We start from the raw sequence: 24,059 nt of genomic DNA on the forward strand, positions 1-24,059 counted from the left end.
TCCGTTTGCTGTTTTGAGTTATTTGAGCGAACTTCTGTCGATCGACATTATATGTGGAATAAAAATCTGAATTTGAAAAATGCTCAGCAGCTGTCTTGTAAAGGTTTGGTATGATGTCACTTGATTTCTTTGTAGCAGTGCCGTTAACATTTGATTGTTTGGTAATGCCTGATCCACTGCCACCTTCCCTAATAAAGAGAGAGAGCAAGAAATAAATAGCTTTTAAGCAAGTCTTTGTGCATTCAAAGCAAAGAAGATCATTTCAGTCAAAGAAGCATTTTATGAAGTTGCTTAAAGAAGGCCTGAGGAAAAAATCAGGCTTGCTGGGAAAAGATTCCCACATTCATGTAATTTACATATAAATCAAAAGTGTTTGTCTGCGAAGCAGTGTTGAGATACACGTTATGGGCCCCCAGTGGACTCGACGAATTAACAGAAGTGCTTTCCCTTCATCCTGATTGGCAAATCGACAATGACTTTTCTAACAGGCCAATCATGGCGCGTGCTCAAATCCTGGTACACAAGTGGAGGCCCAGAACAAGGATTTTAGTGCTGTTTTGCAGACAGACTTAACCAGAGTTTGGTTTTGTCTGTGGTGCAGGTTATTCAACACTTTAAAAGCATTATTTATAAGCATGGATTGAAAACAATTTAAATTTTCCTTAAAATAAAAATTAGTAAAATCCAAAGATTAATAAAAAGTGTAGAGATCCCAACTTTTGTGTGATCTCAATCTCATGATTTTGAGGCAAGAGAAAACATGCAAAATCTATTACGGGGTTTTAAAAAACAACAGAAAATGTGAGATATCACATAGTTTAAAAACAATGCAAGAAGCTTGCATGAAAATGAGGTAATTTTGCACAAAAAACAAAATGGCCACCCTTCTTGAATAGCATCCCCAAATTAGCAAGATGTCTTTCGGCTGTGATAATAGCATTTAAAACCATTTTAAGCTCTATACAGGTATACATCTATCAACAAATAATAATATTTTATTCTTGATACTATTCTTCTATCATTTCTCATGGTCCTCAAAGGAACACTTCAGACATTTCTTTGTTAAATATGTTACTTAAAACTATGATGCAAATCTCCACAATAATTTTTGCTTCTTTTGAAAAATGTTGTCGTCATCATAGAATGACTAGTTCTGGACGGGACATTGACTACACTGTGTATGACAAACATAAATTTAAAACAACTAAAACTCAAGGATTTCCATCAGTGTGAATATTCATTATCCAATAATTTTCATTGCTTACCTTCGCAACTTGATTTTGAGTTTCTGTCTGGAGCACCTAACCAACTCTATTGCCTCAGATCGCGATATACAGTCAATACCATTAATAGCTACCACCTCATCACCAACAGCAATAGATTGAGATATATCTGCTTTTCCGCCTGGAGTAACCTGAAACAGCAAAACATGGTCACTTTTGCTGTGGATATGGAACACATCATCAGAGACCTTTAGATTACAAGATAAGACAATGGGGATGAGATTTTCTGAATACACACCAATTAAGAGTGAGTTTACACAACAGGACTGCAGGAAGGAAAGGACAGCATCACACTTGCGCGTGACAAACGTGGCAGGGTGAATACTTGCGTGTTATGTCGTGATCTTCACTTAAATTAATGTTTGCTGGTCTTTTACAAAAAGACCTGTTTAAAGGGGAGTAAAGTTTGGCCAAAAGTTATTTCAAACAAACTTATTATCATACTTGTCACACAAGGTTTGCGATCTTCTTCCCTCTCCCACCCTGTTGTGTAAGTTCGCTATTGGCGTGTGTGCACTGCAAAGTGCCAGCATTATTTGGGCAGTAAAACTGTGATAGCCGTTGTCATTTTACCATAAGTTTAAATGAGAATATAGACGTGGCGGAAACAAATTATCAAAATGGTGGAAGTTTTAGCATTTTGCGATCTGGACAGAGCTTAACCCCCTTACATAAAAATAATATAACCCTGTTGGCATTTTTTGGGGAAAAAAGATGATGAAGTTTTCCTGCAGTGTACATTGTATAATGTTGAGAAACCATGAAACCTTCATCGAAAGCCAAAGACATATACTTTAGGGTTTTAAAATTATTAATAATGAGAAATAGTAACATAGCTTCTTTGACTATCAAAGTCAAGCACTGCATAAAAAATACAGTAATTATGCTAGCACATGGCCTACTAAGGACACAGCCTCACTGTTCAAGCTCTGTACTGATTCATATTTTCTAACAGCAAAAAACATTATATCTTTCAAATGTAAATCTCAGTAGTTCAAATAGGCTGTATGATTGACTGTTACTGAAATTACCTTAAAAAAGCATTTACACATATGTACATCACATTTACCACTAAACTTCATTTTAAAAAGCTGGTAACAGTCTAATACAATCATAAAAATTTCATACAAATATAATTCAAACCATATCAAAAGAAGTGTTTCCAACTCCACATGAAGTATTGCTCTTAAGTTGGATGTAAACCCAAACAATAAGATAAATGTTTGTCGAAAATAATACCAAGAAAAACCCTAGTAGATGCTTTAAGATCCTGGATCAACCCAAAATAAATCGTTTGAATCCATTGTCTCTTCACCATTAATCAATATACATGATTGTTAGCATGAGTTTTAATATTCTATTCTGTTTTGCAGCTTGGATTTTATTGTTGCGGTTAAAATTTGTATCAATAGTAACTATTCTTGGAATGTACTTTGTGTTTGTACTTTGTGGTCGGTTACTGTTATAGTAACTGACCACAAAGTACAAACACAAAATACATTCCAAGAATTATTTTGACCACTCATAACAATCGTCTAATTTTCACATTAAAAGACAGCTGAGTGAAAAAGTTATCACCTTTATCACCTAAACGCTTCGATAATCAATTATTATAATATAAAAGAAAATTCTAGTCTGTTTTGATTTGGTAATGAAACATGATCAGTGTAGAATTATGCATACAACTGAACCAGCGGACTATTGTTATGAAATAGATGATTCCTTCAGTCTGAAATCTACTAATGTCAAGTATTTTTTGGGAGGAAACAGTTGAATAGAAAACAAATTTACAACAACATAAAATGAGTATTATTATTTTGCTACATGACAACTCTAATCTAAAACTCCAGAATGTCATAAATTTAAGCCAAACTTAAACCTTCCATCAGTTACAAGGTTATCAAAACATGTTCTTGGAATCTTTTTCATGTAACCGTCATTGCTTTTACAAATTTTAACAGTTTAATTTGAACATATGATTTTGCTCACTCATGTCATAACACAGACTGTTAAAAAAATTAAAAAAACAAAAGAGAAATAAAGCAAAGATAAACACAGGACAGAAGATGTAAAATCCAATTATGACTAAGGATGTTTCAAAAAACAAGAATCAATGGTTTGACAAGTTTTTGACTTAATACACTGCTAAAGAATTACAAGAACTGCATCAACAATAATAATTATTGTTAAGCATTGCCTTTCACTCCAATTTTTAACACTGAGACATTTGGCCACAATTTTCAACACTGAGACATTTGGCCACAATACTTAACCATCACTTACATGTAGTCATTCAGCAGTTACACCATTAAGACGTATCTCTGCCCAAATCACATTAACATAAAAAAAGAAAGTACCAAGTCTCTTTGATCACATGAACAGAAATCTGTAATATTCAATATTAGTGCATGCATCAACTACCAAAAAGAATGTCACAAAAGACTAGCTGAAGGCATACGACATGCTACAAACAGAAATATTGACGATGTAAACATAGACAGGACGTTCCTTATTTTCCCACTGATTTATAAACAATCAAAGACTAAAACTTGTAAAACTTAAAATTCTTAAGCAGTATAGCTGGTAATAATTGAGACACAAATATTCATAAAAATTCAAAAGCAATATCAATGTACATAAAACCTTTACTTCTACGAGTATAATTACAATCAGTGGAATGCTGAATGTGTGGACCAGTTCATTTAAATACTGTATATTTCACAATATAACAAAAAATAAATTTGAAGCGTGCAATATTCGTTAAAGCACGTAACATCAAGGCAGTGGTGCATAAATCTAAATATGTTTGGAATGCTCATAAGGAAATCGGAGTGCTGACACACCCATAGTCTAGCTATTGTGGAGATTTTTCTTAAATAAATACAAAAATAAAGAATAATGTTTTGTTTAGGCATATGCCTCCATTCTTTGCTACAGATTGTAGAAGCCTGAAAGTGAAAAAAACTATTACAGACATTTTACAGTGTACTTTCTTTACAATTTATTGCTGAAAAACTACAGAACTATTTTTTAAAATTTTTACAGCTTTAATAAAATTTTCGAGCACATTATCAGGTTGGTTCATTAGTCCACAAAATATGATAGTCTATTGAACATCTAGTTCAATGAACATGAGATATGAATATTTAAAAAAACATGCCAAGGAGATGCAAATATCTTGAATGATGGTATTTATTAATATATTGTGCAGCCAATTAAACTGTCCTACTGATAGTTCTCATTTTTTTTACTGAAACTTTGTAAGTTAATTGAAAAGAGATAAATCGTCATCATCATCATCATCATGGTTGGTATTTTTTCACACTTCACTTACACTGTAAATCTGTTTAGTTTTTGTTTTCGGACATACAAGTTTTGTCTTTTAACACATGACTTGCATTGGTATACAGTGGAAGCTCTCGTGAGCAGACGCCCTTGGAATGCAAAAAAGGTGTCCATCACTGAAGCTGGCCGCTCAGGGGAATGTAAAAATAAAAAGATATTTTTATTGGAGTTGAGAAAAACAGGGTTTTGTGAAGATGGCCATAAGTAGAGCTGTTCATTTATGAGAGTGTCCGTTAGGATAGCTTCCACTGTAGTAGAATCATTATATAAACAAAACAATTTAATATGGGACTAAAGTAGTTGGGCTACAAATAACAATTAGTAATTGGACAATGCCTAACTAAATTTTGCCCATGACTGAAAAAAAAATCCTACCAGCCATCAGACATCATGACCAGATGGATAAAATATTAGTAAAGACTATAATTTTACAGCTGAAGATTTGCACAGTAATTTAAAGAAAAAAAGTGTCAGCATAACAAACTGTCCCACAAATGCTCTGGTTTGATTGATTAAAGGTGGATTTTCTCCCACATGTATGTAAAAACAAAAAAATTGCAGGCCTAAAAAAGGTAGCATTTTTTACTTGACCTGTTGGATTGGGTAGTATGAACACTGATCAGTGTACAATCATCATGGTATTTAATTCCATAGGCAAGGAACTGTTTGCTTCAATTACTGTCTCACCCCTAATCTCCATAAAGGGTGCCAACAACATGATAGCAATAGGTTAAGCCAAACCCCCAGGGGGTTACTCCTGAGTTAAGTGACAAGGTAATCGAAAGTTATTTTTTGGATTCAAAATTTTCCACTGAAATATTTTTGGTAGGAAAATTTGGCGAGTATTTTTTTGGGTACAACCAAACTTGTTTTGCGGATGATTAATATTTGATGAACTCCGGTGTAAGAATATTATGGGCATGGGATTTTTTTTGGGGGGGGTGGGGCTTAATGTTTGGTCCTTGAACTTTTTGGGTTTCACTGGAAGCCCTGGCCTACTAGGGATATTTTTAGTTTTTCAGTTTTGACCTCTTTTGACCAACTGCCAGAACCAACCAGGCCAAAGAGAGCCTGGGAACTAAAACTCCTGTAAACATACTCTAACACTGAGCTTGAATTTGTAATGGAATAGCAGCTCATCGTAAGAGAGGAATTACAGTGTACCGGGCACCTGCCTAAAAGGGACAAGTAGAGACAGTCCCTCTAGCTCTTCGCCCATTTTCTTTGACTCTTTATAAGGCATAATTTTATCATCAATATTTTATGTATCACAGTTACATGAAAACATGCCTCAAAAATTGCAGTTTCTCTGTTAAGGATACTATTAATGAACATGAAAATAACCCTGACCTCAAAAAGGATTCAAATGAAAATAGAGTACAAGCTATTTGTGAAGAAATTGATGCTTGGTTCTGTCGAATTGAAATAGAACATATTTAAGTTACCTTCCCAGGAGACTGGAAATTTTCTTTAAGTAAAGCACAAGAAAGAACTCCCCCATAACCATTTTCTCACTACCTCTCATTCATTTTTTCCCAAACATGTGCTTGAAATTTTTAGCCCCTTCACCAAAAACAGAGAGCCTGAACAAGATGTTAAAACTTTAGGATTGCTGAAAATGTAAGTTTTCGCTGGAATCAGTGAGTTCTCATATCTGTCAACTGATGATTGTCTAAGAGCCATTAAAAACAAATATATAGCACAGTGTAATTATTAAAAGGATTAGATTGCAGTACCAACACTGTAGAGAGAAATCTGCATATTTCATTAAAAAATTCACTTCAATTAGCAAAAAAGTAAGATTATTTTGACAGAGACTTCACGTATTAACAAGTTAGTTTAAAATAATTAATATTCAAAGTAAGGTCAGTTGTAGACAGGATAATGCCTGTTTTAGTAATCAGATTTCCTGTAAATTCAAATATGGATCAAATATGTGTTAAGTAAAATAAATAATCTTACAACGGTTTAAACTGTAACAAATTAATATCACACTTGAGGTAGGCTAATGTATCGTTTCCTTCCCGAGAATAGCAACAGAACAAAAAATTACATAAAACTGTTTTGTACCTAAATACTTTCTAATCTTGATAAACCACTATTCACACTGAAAATAACAAACGTACAAGTTATTCAAGAAGCAATTTCACATCGTCATTTTTGCCTCCAAAACCAAGAGCAAAAAATATCGTGATTTTACAGATATTAGCTAAGACAAAACGAAAGTCTTATCAGCGCAGGAAATGTGACGTGTTCCCTTCAAAATTGTTCGCTCTAACAAATTGGTTGTGGATAGGAACACAAATAAAAAACTGCAAAACAGAAACCGGAGATTACAAAAGGAAGAGATTCCTGTCATTTTTCTTTTACAAAACATTTAACTTGTGCATAAGGAAAACATGAATAACTATGAGGAAAATATCAGTCGTTCTCGGGAGCACGAGTTCAGTATATTACATGACTCCCACAGTCATTCAACCATGTCTATAAATTTCACTGTTCCTTGCCAAACACAAAGACACTGCAAAAACTCGAAATTGCATAAATATCTTACGCAGTTGGGCCGTTAGTTCAGTTCAGCCATTACCAGGGTTGTCTTACCACGAAAAGTACCCAAACAGAACTAACGTTGCCAAGATTCGAGTAACTTAGAATCCTAGATTCTACATCAGAACACACAAACCTCGTCTGACGACGTTAATCCCCCAAAAACATTGTCGAGAATACCTTAATAGAATTAGACTACCGCCGACGTTACTGTGGAATGCGAAAGATTTTAGCACAACATGAACGTAACACAATATTTAAACTCTGCATTCTGTCAGGTAATGGGCACAACATCTTGCAAATTTTGCAATCAACACGGAGCCGCTGATAAGCTTCGCATGTCAATCATGACGGGTGCTGGGAATTTTGTCAGGTATTGATGCACTTGTTCGCTAATGCGTGCTAGCTTCTCGAATATTCTCTTCGATTACTTTATATTCAGCAAACTTCGACGGCCTCGATAAGGGTCCTTCAATATCGACCACTCATTTAAGGAACGTAATTAGGTGAGAATCATGCTAAAATCGCAGTCAACGCGTCAATAATCTGCGGAAGCTAGCGATCGTTGTCCAAGGAAAACTCGGCTAGTGTTTCACCAAGAATTGAACCAGGAAGGTAACTTTATACTCAAAAATCACAAACGTTCATCTCCAATCAGAGATGTATGGTTAGGAAGTTCTATTTATACAAAAGCCGCTAATACGACCGGTGTCGGTCTCTGTGAGTCTATTTTGGATATGGAAATCTACCTAATCGATCTCTACCCACAATTCTGACGACAAAAACACCACAGTAAACAAAGACCGCTAGAGGCGAAATTCTAGAGGATATCAAAGATACCATCATTTCCTTTTTGGGTTTATTGCTACCTAAGGAATCGGTCAAGCTTCTAAAGAAAAAAATATTCTGATTGACTTACCTTTGAGACAGAAAGTTTCGTTCTGAATTCGCTGCCTCCTTGTAATGTAAAACCCCATGGCGAACCGCCGGACAGGACCACATCAAACGTCTCTTCTGAACTTTTAAACAATCTAGTCATCGTGCGTTATCGATCCCAAGGTAATATCTCGTCTACTGATTTCATGGTGTTTCAATAAAATAGTGGCAAAGGAAGAAACTTCTCCCTGCCGAATAAAGCTCTGAACCGGGAAAAGTATGTGTTATGCAAATTCATATGCAAATTCGAACTCTATTCTCAACTTGGTTTCCACACACCCTGCGTGAAAGCGAGGTCCTGGACTCTGCTGTTCGAGAACAAATTGATATTACGCGCTTTGTGATTGGTTGGAGGGATTTCTTAACCAATGAAAAGGCTTCTTAGATTGCTACACATAATTTGCAAATTCGCGGGAAATGTTGATGTTTGGAGGGAATCGAGCGATTTGTCCTTCAAGTTGAAAGCTCTAAAGCATCTTTAATTTTAACCTCAAGAACAGATTTGCGAAGTTAAAGGAGAAAGAGAAAAGGATAATTTTGTTTTATTTAATTAACACGTAGCCAGTCATTGGGATTGTCGCGGGAGGAACTTGAAAGCGTGGCTGTGATCGAGAAAGTCAGCGAAAATGCCGAAACGAAAAGCCACTGCGAAGGTTGTATCTTCCAGTGAACAGAACACACTAAAGGAGGCTAGATTGGAAAATATCACAATATGCAGTCCCTCAAGAACTGGGAAGCGAACAGACTACCTAAGTTGGGATGAGTATTTCATGGCGGTCGCTTTTCTGTCTGCCCAGAGAAGTAAAGATCCCAACTCTCAGGTAGGAGCTTGTGTAGTGAATGGCGACAGGAAGATTGTTGGAATAGGATACAATGGAATGCCGAATGGCTGTAGCGATGATGAGTTACCGTGGGAAAGACATGGAGAAGATGAGTTGGAAACAAAATATCCTTATGGTAAAATCAGTTACTGTACCTTTGTAAGCTAGTGAGGTAATTTGGGCTTGTGTGCAGTCTGTGAATGACACAGATCTGAGACGAGGTTCGGGAGAGGGGTGGAGTTGTTGAGGCGGGGCAGGGGGTGGGTAAGAAGAACTTGCCTCGTATGGGTTACTTTATTGGTTATCGGTGTATTTATTTCTGCTATATAAGGAGTATGAGTTTAGGAAGTCTTTGTTATTTATTTGAGTGTAATCATACAGAATTCTTCTTTTCTTGTGCAAGCAATTACCCTAAACTTATGGTTGTAAGCTCCTCCTCGCCCACTTATAAGCTCCCCACAGTTAAACCTTCAAACCCTAACATCAAAATTCAAAAATTCTCATTTGTTATCCCTATACATGGTGGTGGGGAGAATTTGTTGAAGTATCAATTAGATTCATCTAGTGTGATCATGTCCTTAATTCTCATGACCACTCTATTTTATAAACTAGTGATATTACAAGCAGAAATTTGATGCTCATCACTTAGGGCTTAAAGGGTTAAGGAGGCCAACTATCTGAAAACAAAAAATGCATCTATTTATAAGCCCCCTTTAGTTTGTATTGAAATGAATTTATTTTTATAACATTTTGAAGCTCAAAAAAGTGAGTAAATTCAAAAGTATTTTGATCATTTTGACCAAGCAGGATGAGCTCAGTCACTAGGGCACTTGACTGTAGAGCAGGAGGTCGCAGGTTTGATTCCGGGGACCAGACCAACACTCAGGGTCTTAAAAATGACTGAGAAATGAAGGTACTACCTTTGCCCTGCAAATGGCTAGACCTTTGCATGGCTCGGATGACCACTTAAAATGGCAGTCCCATCTCCAGTAGGAGACATAAAAATAGTGTCCCCAATCGGTACTTTTGTGCTAAATACATTGACACTTAAATAAAGTGCTTTTTTTTTATCAGCACTGCTATATCTAGCTTGTTTTGAAATGCTTTTTTAGTCTAGTTATAAGCCCACTGTTTATAAGCACTCCTAAAACCCCTTACAAAGTTGTATAAGCCCAGAGGTTGTAAGCGGAAGGTTATGGTATTGGCTTTAGCCACACAGTGCCACCCTGTGGTACAACCCTTTAATACAACTGGCACATTATTACAAACCCTTTTTTATGGTCTGAAATAAAACTTCAGCTATTTACTTGTTCTCAGCCTCGCTAATACACCAACAGTATTACCATGACCATTGACCACATTTTGGAGTCCCTGGTCCTATTTTCTCCACCATTAACTCTTCATTGTTAACCATGACTGTGACATATCACCATCACATGAACTGTCTCCCATCCTTCAGGGAGTGCTTGGTATTTTGTAATTTTCCTTTAACAATCTCAACCATGCACCAGTTAGCTAAATGTGTCCCATTCCATTCCCATTCCGATCAAAACTGTTTTTGTCTTTTAGTTTGCCATGCTGAAATGAATGCAATCCTGAACAAGAATGCAGCAGACATCAAAGGCTGTTCCATTTATGTAGCTTTGTTTCCATGCAATGAATGCACCAAATTAATCATTCAGGCAGGGATCAAGGAAGTTATATTCTACTCTGACAAGTATCACAACCAGCCCATTTGTACGGCAGCTAGGAAGCTTTTGGATATGGCTGGGATCAAATACAGGTAATCATTTTACCTTCCAGATCTTTGACATGCTTCAATCCAAGGAGGCCTTAACCCTTTAAACCCTAAGATCAAAATCTGAATTCTCATTTGTTACCCCCTTTCATTTCCTACAGAGGTAGTGGGGAGAAGTTGATAAAATATCAAGCAATTCATCTTGTGTGATCATGTCCGTAATTCTCATGACCACTCTATTTTACAAAGCATTCATATTACGAGGAGAAATTTGATGCTGATCACTCAGGGCTTAAAGGGTTGACAGAAGGAGCTGCTCTCAGTTTCAGTCGCATGAAGCACCTAGGGTGATTCCTACTCCCCCTACCCTCAGAGTTGCTCCATCCTGCATATATTATACTATACATGACACCTCACACACATTACACATGTGTTTTTTACACCTGCAGATCAAAAACTTTGATCACATGCATACAGTACAATAATTTTACATGTATAGTGTACAATTCCAGAAAAAAAGAACAACCAAATAGGTTATCTTGCTAAGATATTTGCAATCTTGAGTATGAAGGCTAGATCTTGGCAAGATCTCATGATACTTTGCCTCCATGATCTTGGCAAGATGGTGCCAAGATTTGGCACTTTGCACATCTACTTTTAGCAACCCTTGGAAATAATAAGAACATCTTGCATCATGTTTGGAAGTCACCGGAACGTTTTTAGCATCGTTGGGAACTGCTCAGATTTTTTTCAAAAATTCAGGTGATGTGGATACGAAATTCACACACATCACTTAGCAAAGGTAGGAGGTATATTCCACAATGATGTGGGTGGTCAGAGACAAAGTGAAACAAAGTTTCTGTAAAGGGAACAATGCAATAACAAGGCTTGAACCTGTAACAACAGTTTCATAGTCTAAGAGTTACATGTAACCACAAGAACACTATGCTCCACCCAGACTCACATAGAAGTTAGTCAATACAATGTTTATTTTGTGAGAAACTGTTGCTATGTGAATAGGGTGATGTACAAGAGCTTGGTATTATCTACTAAGCTGATAACTTTCATCAGCTATAGGGATGTGATTCAAAAGTTGACCTTACAAACACCAGTGCCTTGTTACAGTAAAAGCTCTAACCTGAGATCAGGCCCAATTTTAGCGGTTCTCATATATTCTCTCTAATGGCTACCGCTAAAATTGGAATCTGTTTTCGTTTCATCTTGCCTGCCAGAATGTTATTACAAAGGGAAACGAAAATTGAGCCTGATCTCAGGTTATCAAAGCTCACATTGTGAGACTCGCTTAAATGCCAGGTCCCTTACTTTAAATTCAGCACCTTAGGGAAAGAATGTTGGTCCTCCATGATAGAAAGAAATACAAATGAGGCTTGCAGCTCATCACAAATGTTTCTGAAATCTCAACATCAGATTAAAAGTTTCTAAGACCAACAATTCTCTACGTTCCTTTTACCACTTCTTAACCTTGGCTCTCCCTCTAATTTCAATCTTTTTTCCGTGTCTTATTTCCTTATTCTCTCTGCAGGCAATTCAAACCAAAGAAAAGCAAGATAGAGATTGATTTTACAAGTATTGATGGCCCAACTGCAAAAGTAGCAAGTTGGTCTGTTTCATCACCTTAATAGGTCTTTAGATTTGCCTGCTAGTCGTTTAGTTCCATGAAATTCACACCTACCGCCATGGAAGAAATTCCTTTAACTTTCATACCTTTCTTTTTATTGTTTTGTTCTTGGAAACCCCACTTCTCCCTGGAAATTTCCAATTCCTTAACTGTGGAAGAGTATGGAGAGTTTTTGGAACTACACATTGGCCAAAAAGCCTCTTTTTTAGTGTAAATATTGCCTGTTGTTTATTACTTTAGTCACATTTATTAAATACCTTCAGTAGAAATTTCTACAATGATTAACATTTTTAATATAAATTTGCAACACAGAAACAAATTGAAATTAGTATTAAAGGACTGTTAATTCAATAAACTGACAACCTCTCGTTGTCTTTTTGTAATTTATTAGTTGAATTTGAATTTTCTTTACCATATTTACCCCTGTACAATAACCACTTTTTTCACCAAAACTTTTTTAAAAAATTTGAGGTGCATATACAGTTGAAGCCTACATCGTATGGGAGTACTTCCCATAAGGGACAAATGACAACAGACACTAAATTTTCCAGTCAGAGCCCTATATTAGGAACCTCTCTTAATTATCACCTCCCTTATCCCCCCCCATAAGCCACCATGGTGGCTTTTTGGAATGGTAATTTTTTTAACTCCCTACTGATTAAATTTCTTGTAAATGACCACTGGACACATGGTCTGATCTCTGTGTTTGCTATACTATCAAAGAAATTAAGGTGCACTGGTTCTGCCGGATTAACATTATTTGTAATGCTAGTGGCAATAACCGTGATTTTAAGATTAAAGATTTATTGTAACTTGGAAACTGTGCCTTCGACAGGCCTGTTCCCAAAAGAAAAAATAAAACTCTGTGGTTAGATTCTGCTAAGAGCCTTATATAGGTGTTAGCTTACAGAGGGCTTAACTGTGTCTTATATGGACACCCAAATTGTTACATTTTATACAATAAGGAACCTTTTAGTACAGTGTGATTATTTTAACCTTTGCTGATAAATCAGCACTCTACATCTAGTTCCTTACTAGTATTCTCTCTTAACTAAAACTATTTTGAAGTTTTACAAAATCTAATATTAGTACTGTTACCTCTAGAAGTAGTGACGGTTGTACAGTGTTTTGGCATTGTCAAACCAAGGTGATTTTCCAAAATCCAAAAGGCAAAGAAGGCCCTCAAAACTATTCCGTGCCTTGGACGCCATTTTAGTAGCTGCTGAATTTTCACCACATATGAATCTACTGGGGTTAGGTGAAATTATAAAAGAAATTTTTCAAATTCTCAAAAATCTTTTAAATAATTATGAAAAATGTTTTATGCATGCACCTTTAAGATATGCTTTCACAGCACTATCTCGTTCTGTATTTTATCTTTAACAAGTTTTTCAAACACCAAATTGGTTGTGATCTGTTACATTTGGGCAGCAATAATTTATTTTAATGACTCCATGATGGATTGTATTCTAGAAACGTTTCATGTCTCTCTTTGCTTTTAATTGTCAACTTTTTTCTGTGTTATGAAAACTAATGCTGGAATAAAATTATGTATAACTTGTTGGCATGTTATTGACAAATGTATCATGACGCATTGACATAGAAAGAGGAAGCAGTGTCTCAGGGCTGTGCTCTAGCAGAGCCCAGTGGCCCCTGGTACCTAACTTTGCTCTCGGGCGACTAAGGTTCAGAGTACTGGGCTCCCTTCAATTTCCTTAGAGCACAGCCTTGAGTGTTCTTGATGACCTTTCTCCATCGTAATGTTGTTAAGTTTGTGTGAGAATTATTAATTACTGTGCAATGGGATGAGTGCAAATATTGTTTTTTAAGGGGAAAAAATAATAAAAAAGCAATCACAAACTCTACAGTATTCTGGTCTTTTTACTTTTAATACATCTGGAAACAGACTACTCCCTCTTGGTACTACCACCACTCCCAGTGGATTCTTTCAAAATCTTGAGTTGGTAATTATAGATACTGTTTGTAAAATTTGTCCATGATGAAAATCCAAAACCAAAGCCTATTTATACAGCAGAAAAATGATACTAATGGCTAGCAGCTGAGCAAAATGGAATGTTATCACTTCAGCTTTTATTACAATACAGTCTGTACCACTACACAAAAGCCACAGTAAATTGTGGACACTGTGCACTTCTCTACTGTTGTCTGTCCTCGTGATTTTTTAGGATGTTACATTTTAAACAAAGTTATATGTCATACCAACATTCCTTAATAATGAGTTGCTGAGAGCAAAAAAGAAATAAGAGAGCAAAAATCAGAAAGAAAAAGCTAACTGAACAACACATGGACAGCTTCAGGAAATTTAAAGCCATCAACATAGGTTATTTATCCCCCAGGGCCCAGTTGTTCAAAAGGTGGACAATGTTATCCACCGAATAAATCTTCATCCAGTGGTTTCCCTAATACTTATCCCCTGGATAGTGATTTATTCAGTGAATAGTGCTTTTCAAAGTTTGAACAACCAGGGCTAATGGGCTTGGCTTTAAAATAATAAACAAAAAAGGCTGGAAAACAACAAAGTCCTCGATTCAAAAAGGTCCACAATACGATCCTGAGTTCAAACAGGGTATGCTTTGGTTATACTTGCAGCTTCATTACAACCTGTACAGCTAAAATGGTTAATATTTTGCTCATGACAAAAAAGTCCTTTCTTGTCTCTTAAAGCAATGGATGTGGTAGCAGTAGTACTAACAGTCATGATTCTAAAATGAACTGTAACAGTTGTTATTGTTTCCAATTCAATGTTTTCTCCTCTTGCTATCTGAGTCTCCTCTCCTGAAACAGCCACCAAAAAAAAAAAAAACTGGTTAATGCATACAGGGTGAGTTCGCAATAAGAGAATCCTCCTTTTCTAATGGGCAAAATTGTGTTGCTCCATTTTATAAGGTCATTATTATTGAAGAACTGGGCAGCACACCCCCAAAAAGAATTCCCAGGAGTACCCCCTGGGGTTTAGTCTTATTTTTGGAAATTATAGGTTTTCTTTGGCCAGTTCCTTTTTTTAAGTACTTCAGAGTAAAATCATATTTTATTGACCAGTTCTGCTAGTTTATTCTTCAGCCTGTTTGATGTTTTAATTCCTAACCAACAACAGCATTTTACTCACCCCTCATCTTTCCTCTTGTTTAACATCTAAGGGAAAAAATAAATAATAATAGACTCTCTATCAGAATAAACTCATCTAAGGAACCCCAACATTCGGCAAGGATTTTCAGGCGAAGAGAAGTGACAACTGGAAACAGGCTACCCAGGATGTGGCTGTACAGACAATGACAGGGATTTTACAAAGATTTCAGGTTGCGGAATAAATACTACAAGTAGGCGGTGAATCAAACAGCTAGGGATTTCCTTTGGTTCTATTTTTCTACTTTCCTATGAGAGTAGCCAGGGACCAGGTTCATAGTAGCTAGGGGAAATCCCTAATGACAGCCATGAATGATGTTAAAATGGAACAACATGGGAAAAGAGAAGTGAATGACATTCTTTACAAAAAAAAATGCACACTTGACAAAGGACATCCTCGGAGACCCAGGGGCAGTCAGTCAGGTCGGGAGGAAAGGCGGGACGAAAGTTTTCAAGTAAGGGCGACAGAGCCCCTGGGTACCGACTCTCACCGGACCATTTCCAAAAATTCAAGCGGATGCCGGCTCCTGATTGGGCACAACAAATGCTTTGTGTTATTGTGTCAAATCGGCGAAAACATCTCAATGAGTTCTTTTCGTGTGTTCGTACATGACGGCTACTGTCTCGATCACGGCTTGTCTAGCGTCTTACTAGCTTATGCACCAAAGAAGTGCACGCAGTCAGGAAACTTTCAGTTTGATATAAAATCCCCATCTGATCCAACTCGCTTACTTTGTCAAATGCAAGCGAACTCTTCTGGAGCTGAATATCCAAGTTCATGAAGAGAATGAATTTTGTTATTGGTTGTTTACGTCCTTCACAAAACGTGAAATTAGGCATTTTCACGGGTAGTCGTGCAGTTGACAGCAGAGCAATGTACAAAAAAGCATGATGCACGTGGAAAGTTGTTGTTTTGCCTTGTCAAGCTATTACTTATTTGAATTTCTCATCGCCACTGCATCTTAATTGTGATCTGTCAAAAACAGAATATTCTCGGAGCAAATTCAATTGCTCTTGCTGATAGTAACCCAAACGTTTTTTCAACTCATCGGTAGTTCCTTTGTTTCTGGTTAGGAAAGTAGAAAATAAAAGTTTTCCTTGTACGCACAAGCTTGGTGAACAAACCGGGCAAGTGTGGTGAGACAATACTAGCCGTCGAGTACAAACTCACGAAAAGAACTCAGGAGAAACTGTTCGCCGATTGGGCACAATAATACAAAGCATTTTTTGTGCCCAATCAGGAGCCGGCATCTGCTTGAATTTTTGGAAATAGTTCGGTGAGAGTCGGTACCCAGGGGCTCTTCCGCCCTTACTTGAAAACGTTCGTCCCACCTTTTTTCCCGACCCAACTGACGGCCCCTGGGTCTCCGAGGATGAACAAAGGACAGACATGGAATTTCCATCTTCAAAGAACCAGGATTTCAGAGGCCAGAGCTATCCAAACATATCGAAAGAATGCTAGAGGTGATCAGTGAATCAGACTCACAATACAGTGCTCCAAGGCTGGAGCCTCACTTTGACCACTAGCTGCACAGTGTGACTGCGAGCAACAGATCTTTTATAACTCTTGTTGTCCCAAGTTTAAATCCTCAGGTTTACCATACCTGACTAATTTTCTGCCAATCCCTGTCTAGCTTTGCCTTTTCATCTTTGGGGCCTGCACGCCGTGTTTTACGTCCCTCAGACATCTTGATACCAAACTGAAAGGCAGCTCTGGAAAGAAAAAATAAAAGGATTGTAACATTTTGCACTTCACACCGTCAGATATCAGGACAGCTATTGTGAGAAATATACACTAGAATAAACATAAATGAAAATAACAAAGTTGGTGTGAGGCCAACATGCAGCCATGTTGAATAAGCAAGAGAGGTAGCTAACAGAAGAATGGAAAGTATAAGCACATGAGGAAGAGCTCGGCGCATGGCAAGGGAGACCACCCAATTAAGAGGCCAATCAGAACACAGGATTTATTTCATCTTGCTACTTGTGAAGCCAGATATTATGATAATCACTATCACTATCTTCGAGAGGGGATCAATGAATCTGGATGAGAAGCATCATTAGCCATTTTGTATTCACACCAATAAAATGTCACTTAACAGAAAGAAGAAGTCTGAGAAAAGTTAACATTTCTCTGAGGAATTTACTAACTTAAGGACATTTTACCAATAATTAAACAAGTTGACTCACTTAGGAAGAGCTTCTCTGCTTTCCATGTAACTGTGGTAGTCTTCCTCTGTTTCAAAATCCCAACGTTTGATGGGACCTTTCTTGTTACCCTGTGTGTAGATGATTGTATGGAATCAAAAGCAACGAATCACCTTAGTGCATAAAAACTATAATAATAAAATAATATTATGCATATTAATAACAAACAGTAATAATAAAAATACAAATAATAATAATAATAATAATAATAATAATAATGATAATAATAATATTAATAATATAACAATATAAATCTTTGAGCTTTTTTCCAAGAAATGATATGTAAGAAAAATAAACAATTAAATTAATAAAATTAATAAATAAAATAAATAATAAACCAATAACTGAACTGAAACATTTCACTCAATCAACATGAACAAAACAAAAAAAAAATTAAAATTATACCAGGAACTCAAAAAATATTCCTGGTATAATTTTAAATAAATAAATAAAAGAAATGAGTGACACGTGATCACCACAAAAGCCAAAGCAACAAAGTAAAATAATGTACTAACAAATACTCGTGAATAGTATTTTCGGCCTTGTAAAGTTCCAACCACAATATCCTGTTATCAATTAAAGGAACCATGTTGAGGCTCAAAAGTGAATGGAAAAAAGATGTTTCATTAAATTTGACAGTTTAATGAAAGATACTCTTACTAATGATAACTTCAAAAGTGAAAAAAAAAAAAAGCAAAAATGAAACTCATTCATTTGACAAGACATCAAACAGATATTGATATTTTTGTGATTGATGGATAAAAATGAAATTTCATTTTAGTAGATAAAGTATAGAAATCTGCTCAGGAGTATAATAATCTTGCAATTTAAGCGATAATAATATATTGAAAATTGCTAGTGGCAACCCCATGCCATGTTATATATATACAATAAAATTATTATGTATTGATCATTTCAGAGATCCCTTTAGATGGCCTCAGGTATTTTCCTTGATAACGAAAGAATTACACTGTGATGCAACTAACAATGAAGAGACGTACCAAATCCATTTTACTGTAGTCAGCTTCCTCATCACTGTCATATGGCACGTCAGCAGCACTGAAACAAAAGCAACACAACAAAATATTTTCTATTTGAAAAGGTGCAAAAGATGAAACCTGAAATGTGCAAATTATTGGTACACTTCAGTTCAATTTTGTGTGTGTCGCCACCACTACCAAGTCCTAACTACCGTATTTATTCGAATAAGTGCCCAACCTCGAATTAGCGCCCACCTCGAATAAGCGCCCATTCTAAAGGCAGAAAAAGTTAATAAGCGCCCACCCCCTCCTCCTACTAATCAAACTCAAATAAGTGCTCACCCCCACCCCACCCACTTAAGTGAATAAGTTCCAATAAGAGACTTCCCCGAGGACGGAGTTTTCTTCAGAGTATTTTGCAGAAACCTTGCTTTGTTACTTCTTTGCGTTTTGTTGTTAGCATTTATTGTTTTGTTACAAAATAAACATACTTCACTTGCTGAAGATGGTGAAAATTTAATAAGCGCCCAGCCTCGAATAAGCGCCCACCTCAAATAAGCGCCCACTCTCAAGGTCCAAAAATTTAATAAGCGCCCAGGGCGGTTAATCGAATAAATACGGACTAGGTATGAATAAAACATCGTACTTCCCTATTTTCCTTGACTTAGTTGATCTTATAAAAGATTAGACCATTGAATACTGCAAGTGTAGATTGTCAATTTGCCCAAGGCTTAAGTCCCCAGAGGGATACTTCGGATTTCAAGTGACAGAGATTGATCGAATGGGGGCAATACTCAAAACCCAAAAAAATCCAGCGAGCTTCAAACAAAACCCAAAAAAATGACTGGACCAAAATTTAACCCTCAAAAAATCCCATGCCAAATTTCAGAGCCATGAGAATTTCCAAAGGAACTACGCAGCCTGGAAATGCGGGAACTATGACGAATCTTCAGATTGTTTTGGATACCCCAAATCCTTACTTAAATTAAGCTAACCAAATAAATACTTGCCAAAATGTTCCTACCCCCAAAAATCCCGAAATTGAAAATTTAGAACCCAAACAGACTTAACCAGAGGTTCATTTGTAAATGTGTTGCAGGATGGGCTTAAACTTTTCAGAAGGTTTATGGCAATAGTAGAGTAAAATAAACCTATGTACCCTTCATGCTGAGGAATATGTACAATGTATGTAGGCAGGAATTCAGTGGTCACCATTTAGTGGTCACAACACCTAATGGCCAGTTCCCCAAGGCTTTGGTAACAAGTGATGTTTCTTACCCTGGGTAACACTCTGAATAACTGTCTGGAATATAATTGACATCCTTCACCTTCCGGGAGCCTCGGTCCTTTTTTCTTCGTCTTTCAAACGGTTAAGTTCAACAACTAAGAACTTTTACAACGCTCAGTTTTTTTCCATGCGACTGTCGGTCCAGTTTTCATTAAGTACTTAACATTTATTGTAATGAAATAAAAAATATCCTAGTAACAATCCCCCTAGAAGAGATTATGGCAGACAGAGACAATAATTTGTAGTTTTATGTTCAAGTTACATGTACATGACTGTAGTTTTTTCCCACAAACTACTTTAAGTGTAAGGCTAATGCAAGCATCATTTCAAAGGATACTTGGGGTCAACTGAATCCCATGCAGCCCTCTCCTCCATGTGGTGCTGGAAAAACAATACAAATAACAACCAAAAAATATACCAATTTTCATTCAGATTTCATAAATAAAGAATGGTTTTTCGACTGATTGGACAGCTGATAATATTACGTGTATTTCAACTGATAAATTTCAATAAGCTTCGAAGTTTCAGTTAAGATCATCTCCCAGCCAATTAAATTTGGCATTGACATTTTTGCTTGAGAACAACTACAATGCCAGTGTTGCTCCCTGATGTTCTGTTGACTTATTGAGAAATGAGAATCTTGGGAAATGACATCAAGAAACTTATTGTTTCCCTACATGTGAATCGCACATGCCTTCTGATTATTGCTGTACAAAAAACTGATTTGTTAACTTTCTTGAGTAACTACTATTTCAGACAGCTGGACCCCTGTCCTTCCTTCACTTGTAAAAATGAAGTAGGACAGTTTGTGACATTTTAGATGAGGTAGGTAATGCTCAAAACCAGCCCACACCAGTCACTCAATAACACATATGTGGTAGAAGCTGTCTAGTTTGTCTTGCTGCAAAAAAGGGTTAGTTATGGTGGCTATGTCTCTGAGGAGAACTTACCTTTTTAGCAAAAGTCTGTGTTACTGACTGGGCAAACTCTTCAGCAGAAACATCTAAAATGTAGAAGATTGAACAAATATGCAAAGAAAGTCATGTAACTGTTCAGCAGCAGTAGATAATAGAGAATCATTCTTTCTCTAGAACAAGAAATGGGGGACTGGCATAGAATTTTACTGGCTCTAAAAACCAATTAGATGGATAGATCGAACTTGTGCGATAGACTCCACTCTGTACAGGACATTAATGACCAAAACTGTCCAATCACAGATTAAGAAATGACTTAGCTGTGCATAAACAGACTTAACATATTGTTTACATTATTTTGAGTGGTATTATTATCTAACCATAGTGTGAGGAAGTGCCCAAACTCACCTTTCTTATTAAACTGTGCCTGCAAAGAATGAGCAGAACCAAAACAACATCAGCAATGAAATCAAAAATGGAAAAACCTGTCACATTCAACTAGGTACTTTTAAAACAAACTGTGCTAACCTCTTCATCTCCACCTGCAGATGACTTATCAAAGTAGCTTGAGGAGCTCTTGGATTTTTTCCTGTCTTTTTCTCTCTCTCTTTCTTTTGCCTTTTCTTTCTTTTCATATTCTTTTGTACTCTCTGTAGGATCATAATCCCCAATGTCTCCAAAGATACTGAAAACAAATATAGCCATAAAAAAATTTGGTTGTAACAAATAAGCAACTAAAATTTTTATTAAAATAATTATTTCATTAACCTCACTTTGGCCACTGAACAGGCATTTTTTGTCTCAGTCAGATGCTTATTTAATTAGTGTGCCTCTACAATTTTGAATGAATGAACAACTTTATTGATGAACCATGTCTTCTAGCTGGATATATGCAGCCTCCTAATCAGGGACACCTAAATTTCAATGTCAGCTCACTCATTTCTTTCCAAAGATGTGGAATGTTTGTATTCTATTTGGGTCTGCTTATACATCTACATTTGAAGCTCTAAAGTTGGCTGAACACAGTTTTGCGGGCGGTCAGCAGTAACTCGTGTGACGGCATGTGTTTTAAATTAGACAAACAAATATGGTGGCAAAAAAAAGCCATGGTACATAGAAGATGATTTATCAAAATTTACTCATTAAACTTTTGTGATATTTGGTAGAATTTTTACTTTTATCGTATTTGAAATAATGAGAACTTTAAAATGGAAGTTGAACAGACAAATTTTGTGACATATTACAGTACAATATTACCGATTATCTAAAAACCCATCTGTTAAAACTTGGTCAAATTCGTCAAATATGTTGCAAATGGTAATGACTAATTATTATAGTAAGCTATGTGCAAGTTTATAGGAAAATCTAATGAGCGAATTTTATGTAAACTGAGCAAAAGTGAAACTTTAAGGTTGTATTCAATCATTCATGTTGCCATGGAAACTACAAAAATGGCACACTTTACCTGTCAATCAAAATCTTTTATCAGTATATTTTTCACTTGCCAAGTTTCAGCTTGTAAGCTGCAACCTTTCTCTTGCCATGATTTGGCAAGTGACGTACACGTGTTCAGCCACCTTAATGGACACTCGTAAGCGGACAACTCTACTTCTGGTCACCTTCGCAAAACCCTGTTTCAAATCCCGAACAAATTCTTTATTTTTACATTCCCAAATTAATAGCAGACATTCCTGTGCCCGTATTAAAGCAATTGTGGACATAGAGAGTGTTTACCAGAAAGATTCTAACTTAGTTGTTGAGCTCCCATGAAATTTCTTTGGCCTTTGAATCCTGTATTTTAATTTAAATTAACTTGATATCACTGTTTAACACAAGGAATTTACATCAGCTTCAGACTTGTTTTACTTTTTTCCACTTTCATTTCTGGGTACACTTCAAAAAACCACTTGAATTTTATGCTTGTGACTGAATTACAACATTGTCAGAACAACAGTATAGCCAGACACTAACAAACACTTTTTTTTTCCACTATCAATATTCTTTATTGTACCGGGGCAAGCTCCTGTAAGCAGCCAGTTAACACTTACATCTCTAGTGCCTGCATATGAGAATCATTCTCGTTTAAGCGGCCAGCTCTAGTTAGGAACACCCTAACTCAAGGGTGTTCACATACGAGAGCTTCCACCATATCATTCAAAGAACAAAATACAGTAAAATACGTCCCACAATACTATTGTTAGCAGTCACAATAAATATCATTGTGACTGCTAACAGTTAAAATAATGAATCTAACAAAAAGAGGATATTAAACGGTGGCGCAAAGATATGAATTTTATTTTCGAGTGGCAAAACTATATTTTACGAACGAGCGCAGCGAGTGAGTAAAATATTGTTTTTGCCACGAGAAAATAAAATTCATATCTTCAAGCCGCCGTGTAATGTTCTTTTTATTATATAGACAAAATGACCTTGATAAAATAATAGAGGGAAATGACCGAAATTACATCATCAATAATCTCACGTGTGAGATTATGGAAAATAAACCACGCAGGTCCCGGGTGTAGTTTTATGAATTTTACGAGTGGTATATTTCCCAGTAAAACACTCGTGTCTATATAATAATTGGTAATAATTCATATATTTGAATACTAATTATTATTTTTTTGGTGGAAATGTACCTGTCATCAGCTCCAGGACCACGTATCTTCTGTCCCTGCTTTTCACTCTTGTCTTTCTCTTTACCTGAAGGCCATGATTCATACCATTCCACGTTAATCATCAATAAAAAATGCAGTTGAATTGTTTGCGGGTTACCAGAAAAGGCACTTTCCATGGTTTTTTCAACTTTTGACGTGTACAAGTTGGGCCTGTTTCAGACATCGTGCTACTGCCTTGCCGAACTCAATTGATTGAATTAAATTTGACTTTAGCACAGCAAGCCTTGCCCTGCTATGTGGCAGTAGCTTGACTTGGTTTCAAACGTCGTGCGGAACTTAATAAATTATAAATACATTAGAATATATTTAAAAGTTTTGAAAAATTCTACTTTCGTGCTTTTTTAATAAAACGATTTTGCATAAAAAAAAATTAATAACATGTCAAATTTTGGACCAAAACCATGGACTATCCCCTTTGGAAAAATTTGAATTCTGAAACTTTTTAAAAACCGATGTTTTTATAGCCCATCAAGGCTTGTTTTCTATATAAAACGTCGAAAATCATTTTTTCACGATTTATTTTCACGATCTATTACAT

The 24,059-nt window shown here is 36.2% G+C and overlaps 3 protein-coding genes across 4 annotated transcripts in view; 1 reads left to right on the plus strand and 2 right to left on the minus strand.

Annotated features, from left to right (window-relative positions):
- LOC140947620 (uncharacterized) overlaps nt 1–8,352 on the minus strand; it is a 27,175-nt gene extending 18,823 nt beyond the window's left edge. For both annotated transcript variants that reach the window (XM_073396767.1, XM_073396766.1), the window contains exons 1-3: nt 8,095–8,352; nt 1,266–1,414; nt 1–188 (exon numbers count right to left, since the gene is read on the minus strand). The exon at nt 1–188 is cut by the window's left edge and continues 193 nt beyond it. In XM_073396767.1, coding sequence (XP_073252868.1) covers nt 1–188; nt 1,266–1,414; nt 8,095–8,214 — 457 coding nt within the window. In that variant the 5' untranslated portion in view covers nt 8,215–8,352. The remainder of the gene's footprint in view (nt 189–1,265; nt 1,415–8,094) is intronic.
- Nucleotides 7,302–14,049, plus strand: LOC140947623 (deoxycytidylate deaminase-like). The gene is made up of 4 exons (XM_073396770.1): nt 7,302–7,790; nt 8,673–9,068; nt 10,502–10,715; nt 12,214–14,049. Exons 2-4 carry the CDS (start codon nt 8,738–8,740, stop codon nt 12,308–12,310), a joined length of 642 nt encoding a protein of 213 aa, XP_073252871.1. The 5' UTR covers nt 7,302–7,790; nt 8,673–8,737; the 3' UTR covers nt 12,311–14,049.
- A 130-nt stretch (nt 14,050–14,179) lies between these two features.
- LOC140947621 (protein Red-like) overlaps nt 14,180–24,059 on the minus strand; it is a 39,402-nt gene continuing 29,522 nt past the window's right edge. The window contains exons 13-23 of the mRNA XM_073396768.1: nt 23,483–23,546; nt 21,372–21,528; nt 21,252–21,270; nt 20,880–20,932; nt 20,267–20,310; nt 19,920–20,000; nt 18,663–18,720; nt 17,644–17,732; nt 17,058–17,166; nt 15,437–15,462; nt 14,180–15,105 (exon numbers count right to left, since the gene is read on the minus strand). Coding sequence (XP_073252869.1) covers nt 15,069–15,105; nt 15,437–15,462; nt 17,058–17,166; nt 17,644–17,732; nt 18,663–18,720; nt 19,920–20,000; nt 20,267–20,310; nt 20,880–20,932; nt 21,252–21,270; nt 21,372–21,528; nt 23,483–23,546 — 737 coding nt within the window. The 3' untranslated portion in view covers nt 14,180–15,068. The remainder of the gene's footprint in view (nt 15,106–15,436; nt 15,463–17,057; nt 17,167–17,643; nt 17,733–18,662; nt 18,721–19,919; nt 20,001–20,266; nt 20,311–20,879; nt 20,933–21,251; nt 21,271–21,371; nt 21,529–23,482; nt 23,547–24,059) is intronic.

This window comes from Porites lutea, chromosome 9 (genome assembly GCF_958299795.1).
Source record: "Porites lutea chromosome 9, jaPorLute2.1, whole genome shotgun sequence".
Taxonomy (NCBI): domain Eukaryota; kingdom Metazoa; phylum Cnidaria; class Anthozoa; order Scleractinia; family Poritidae; genus Porites; species Porites lutea.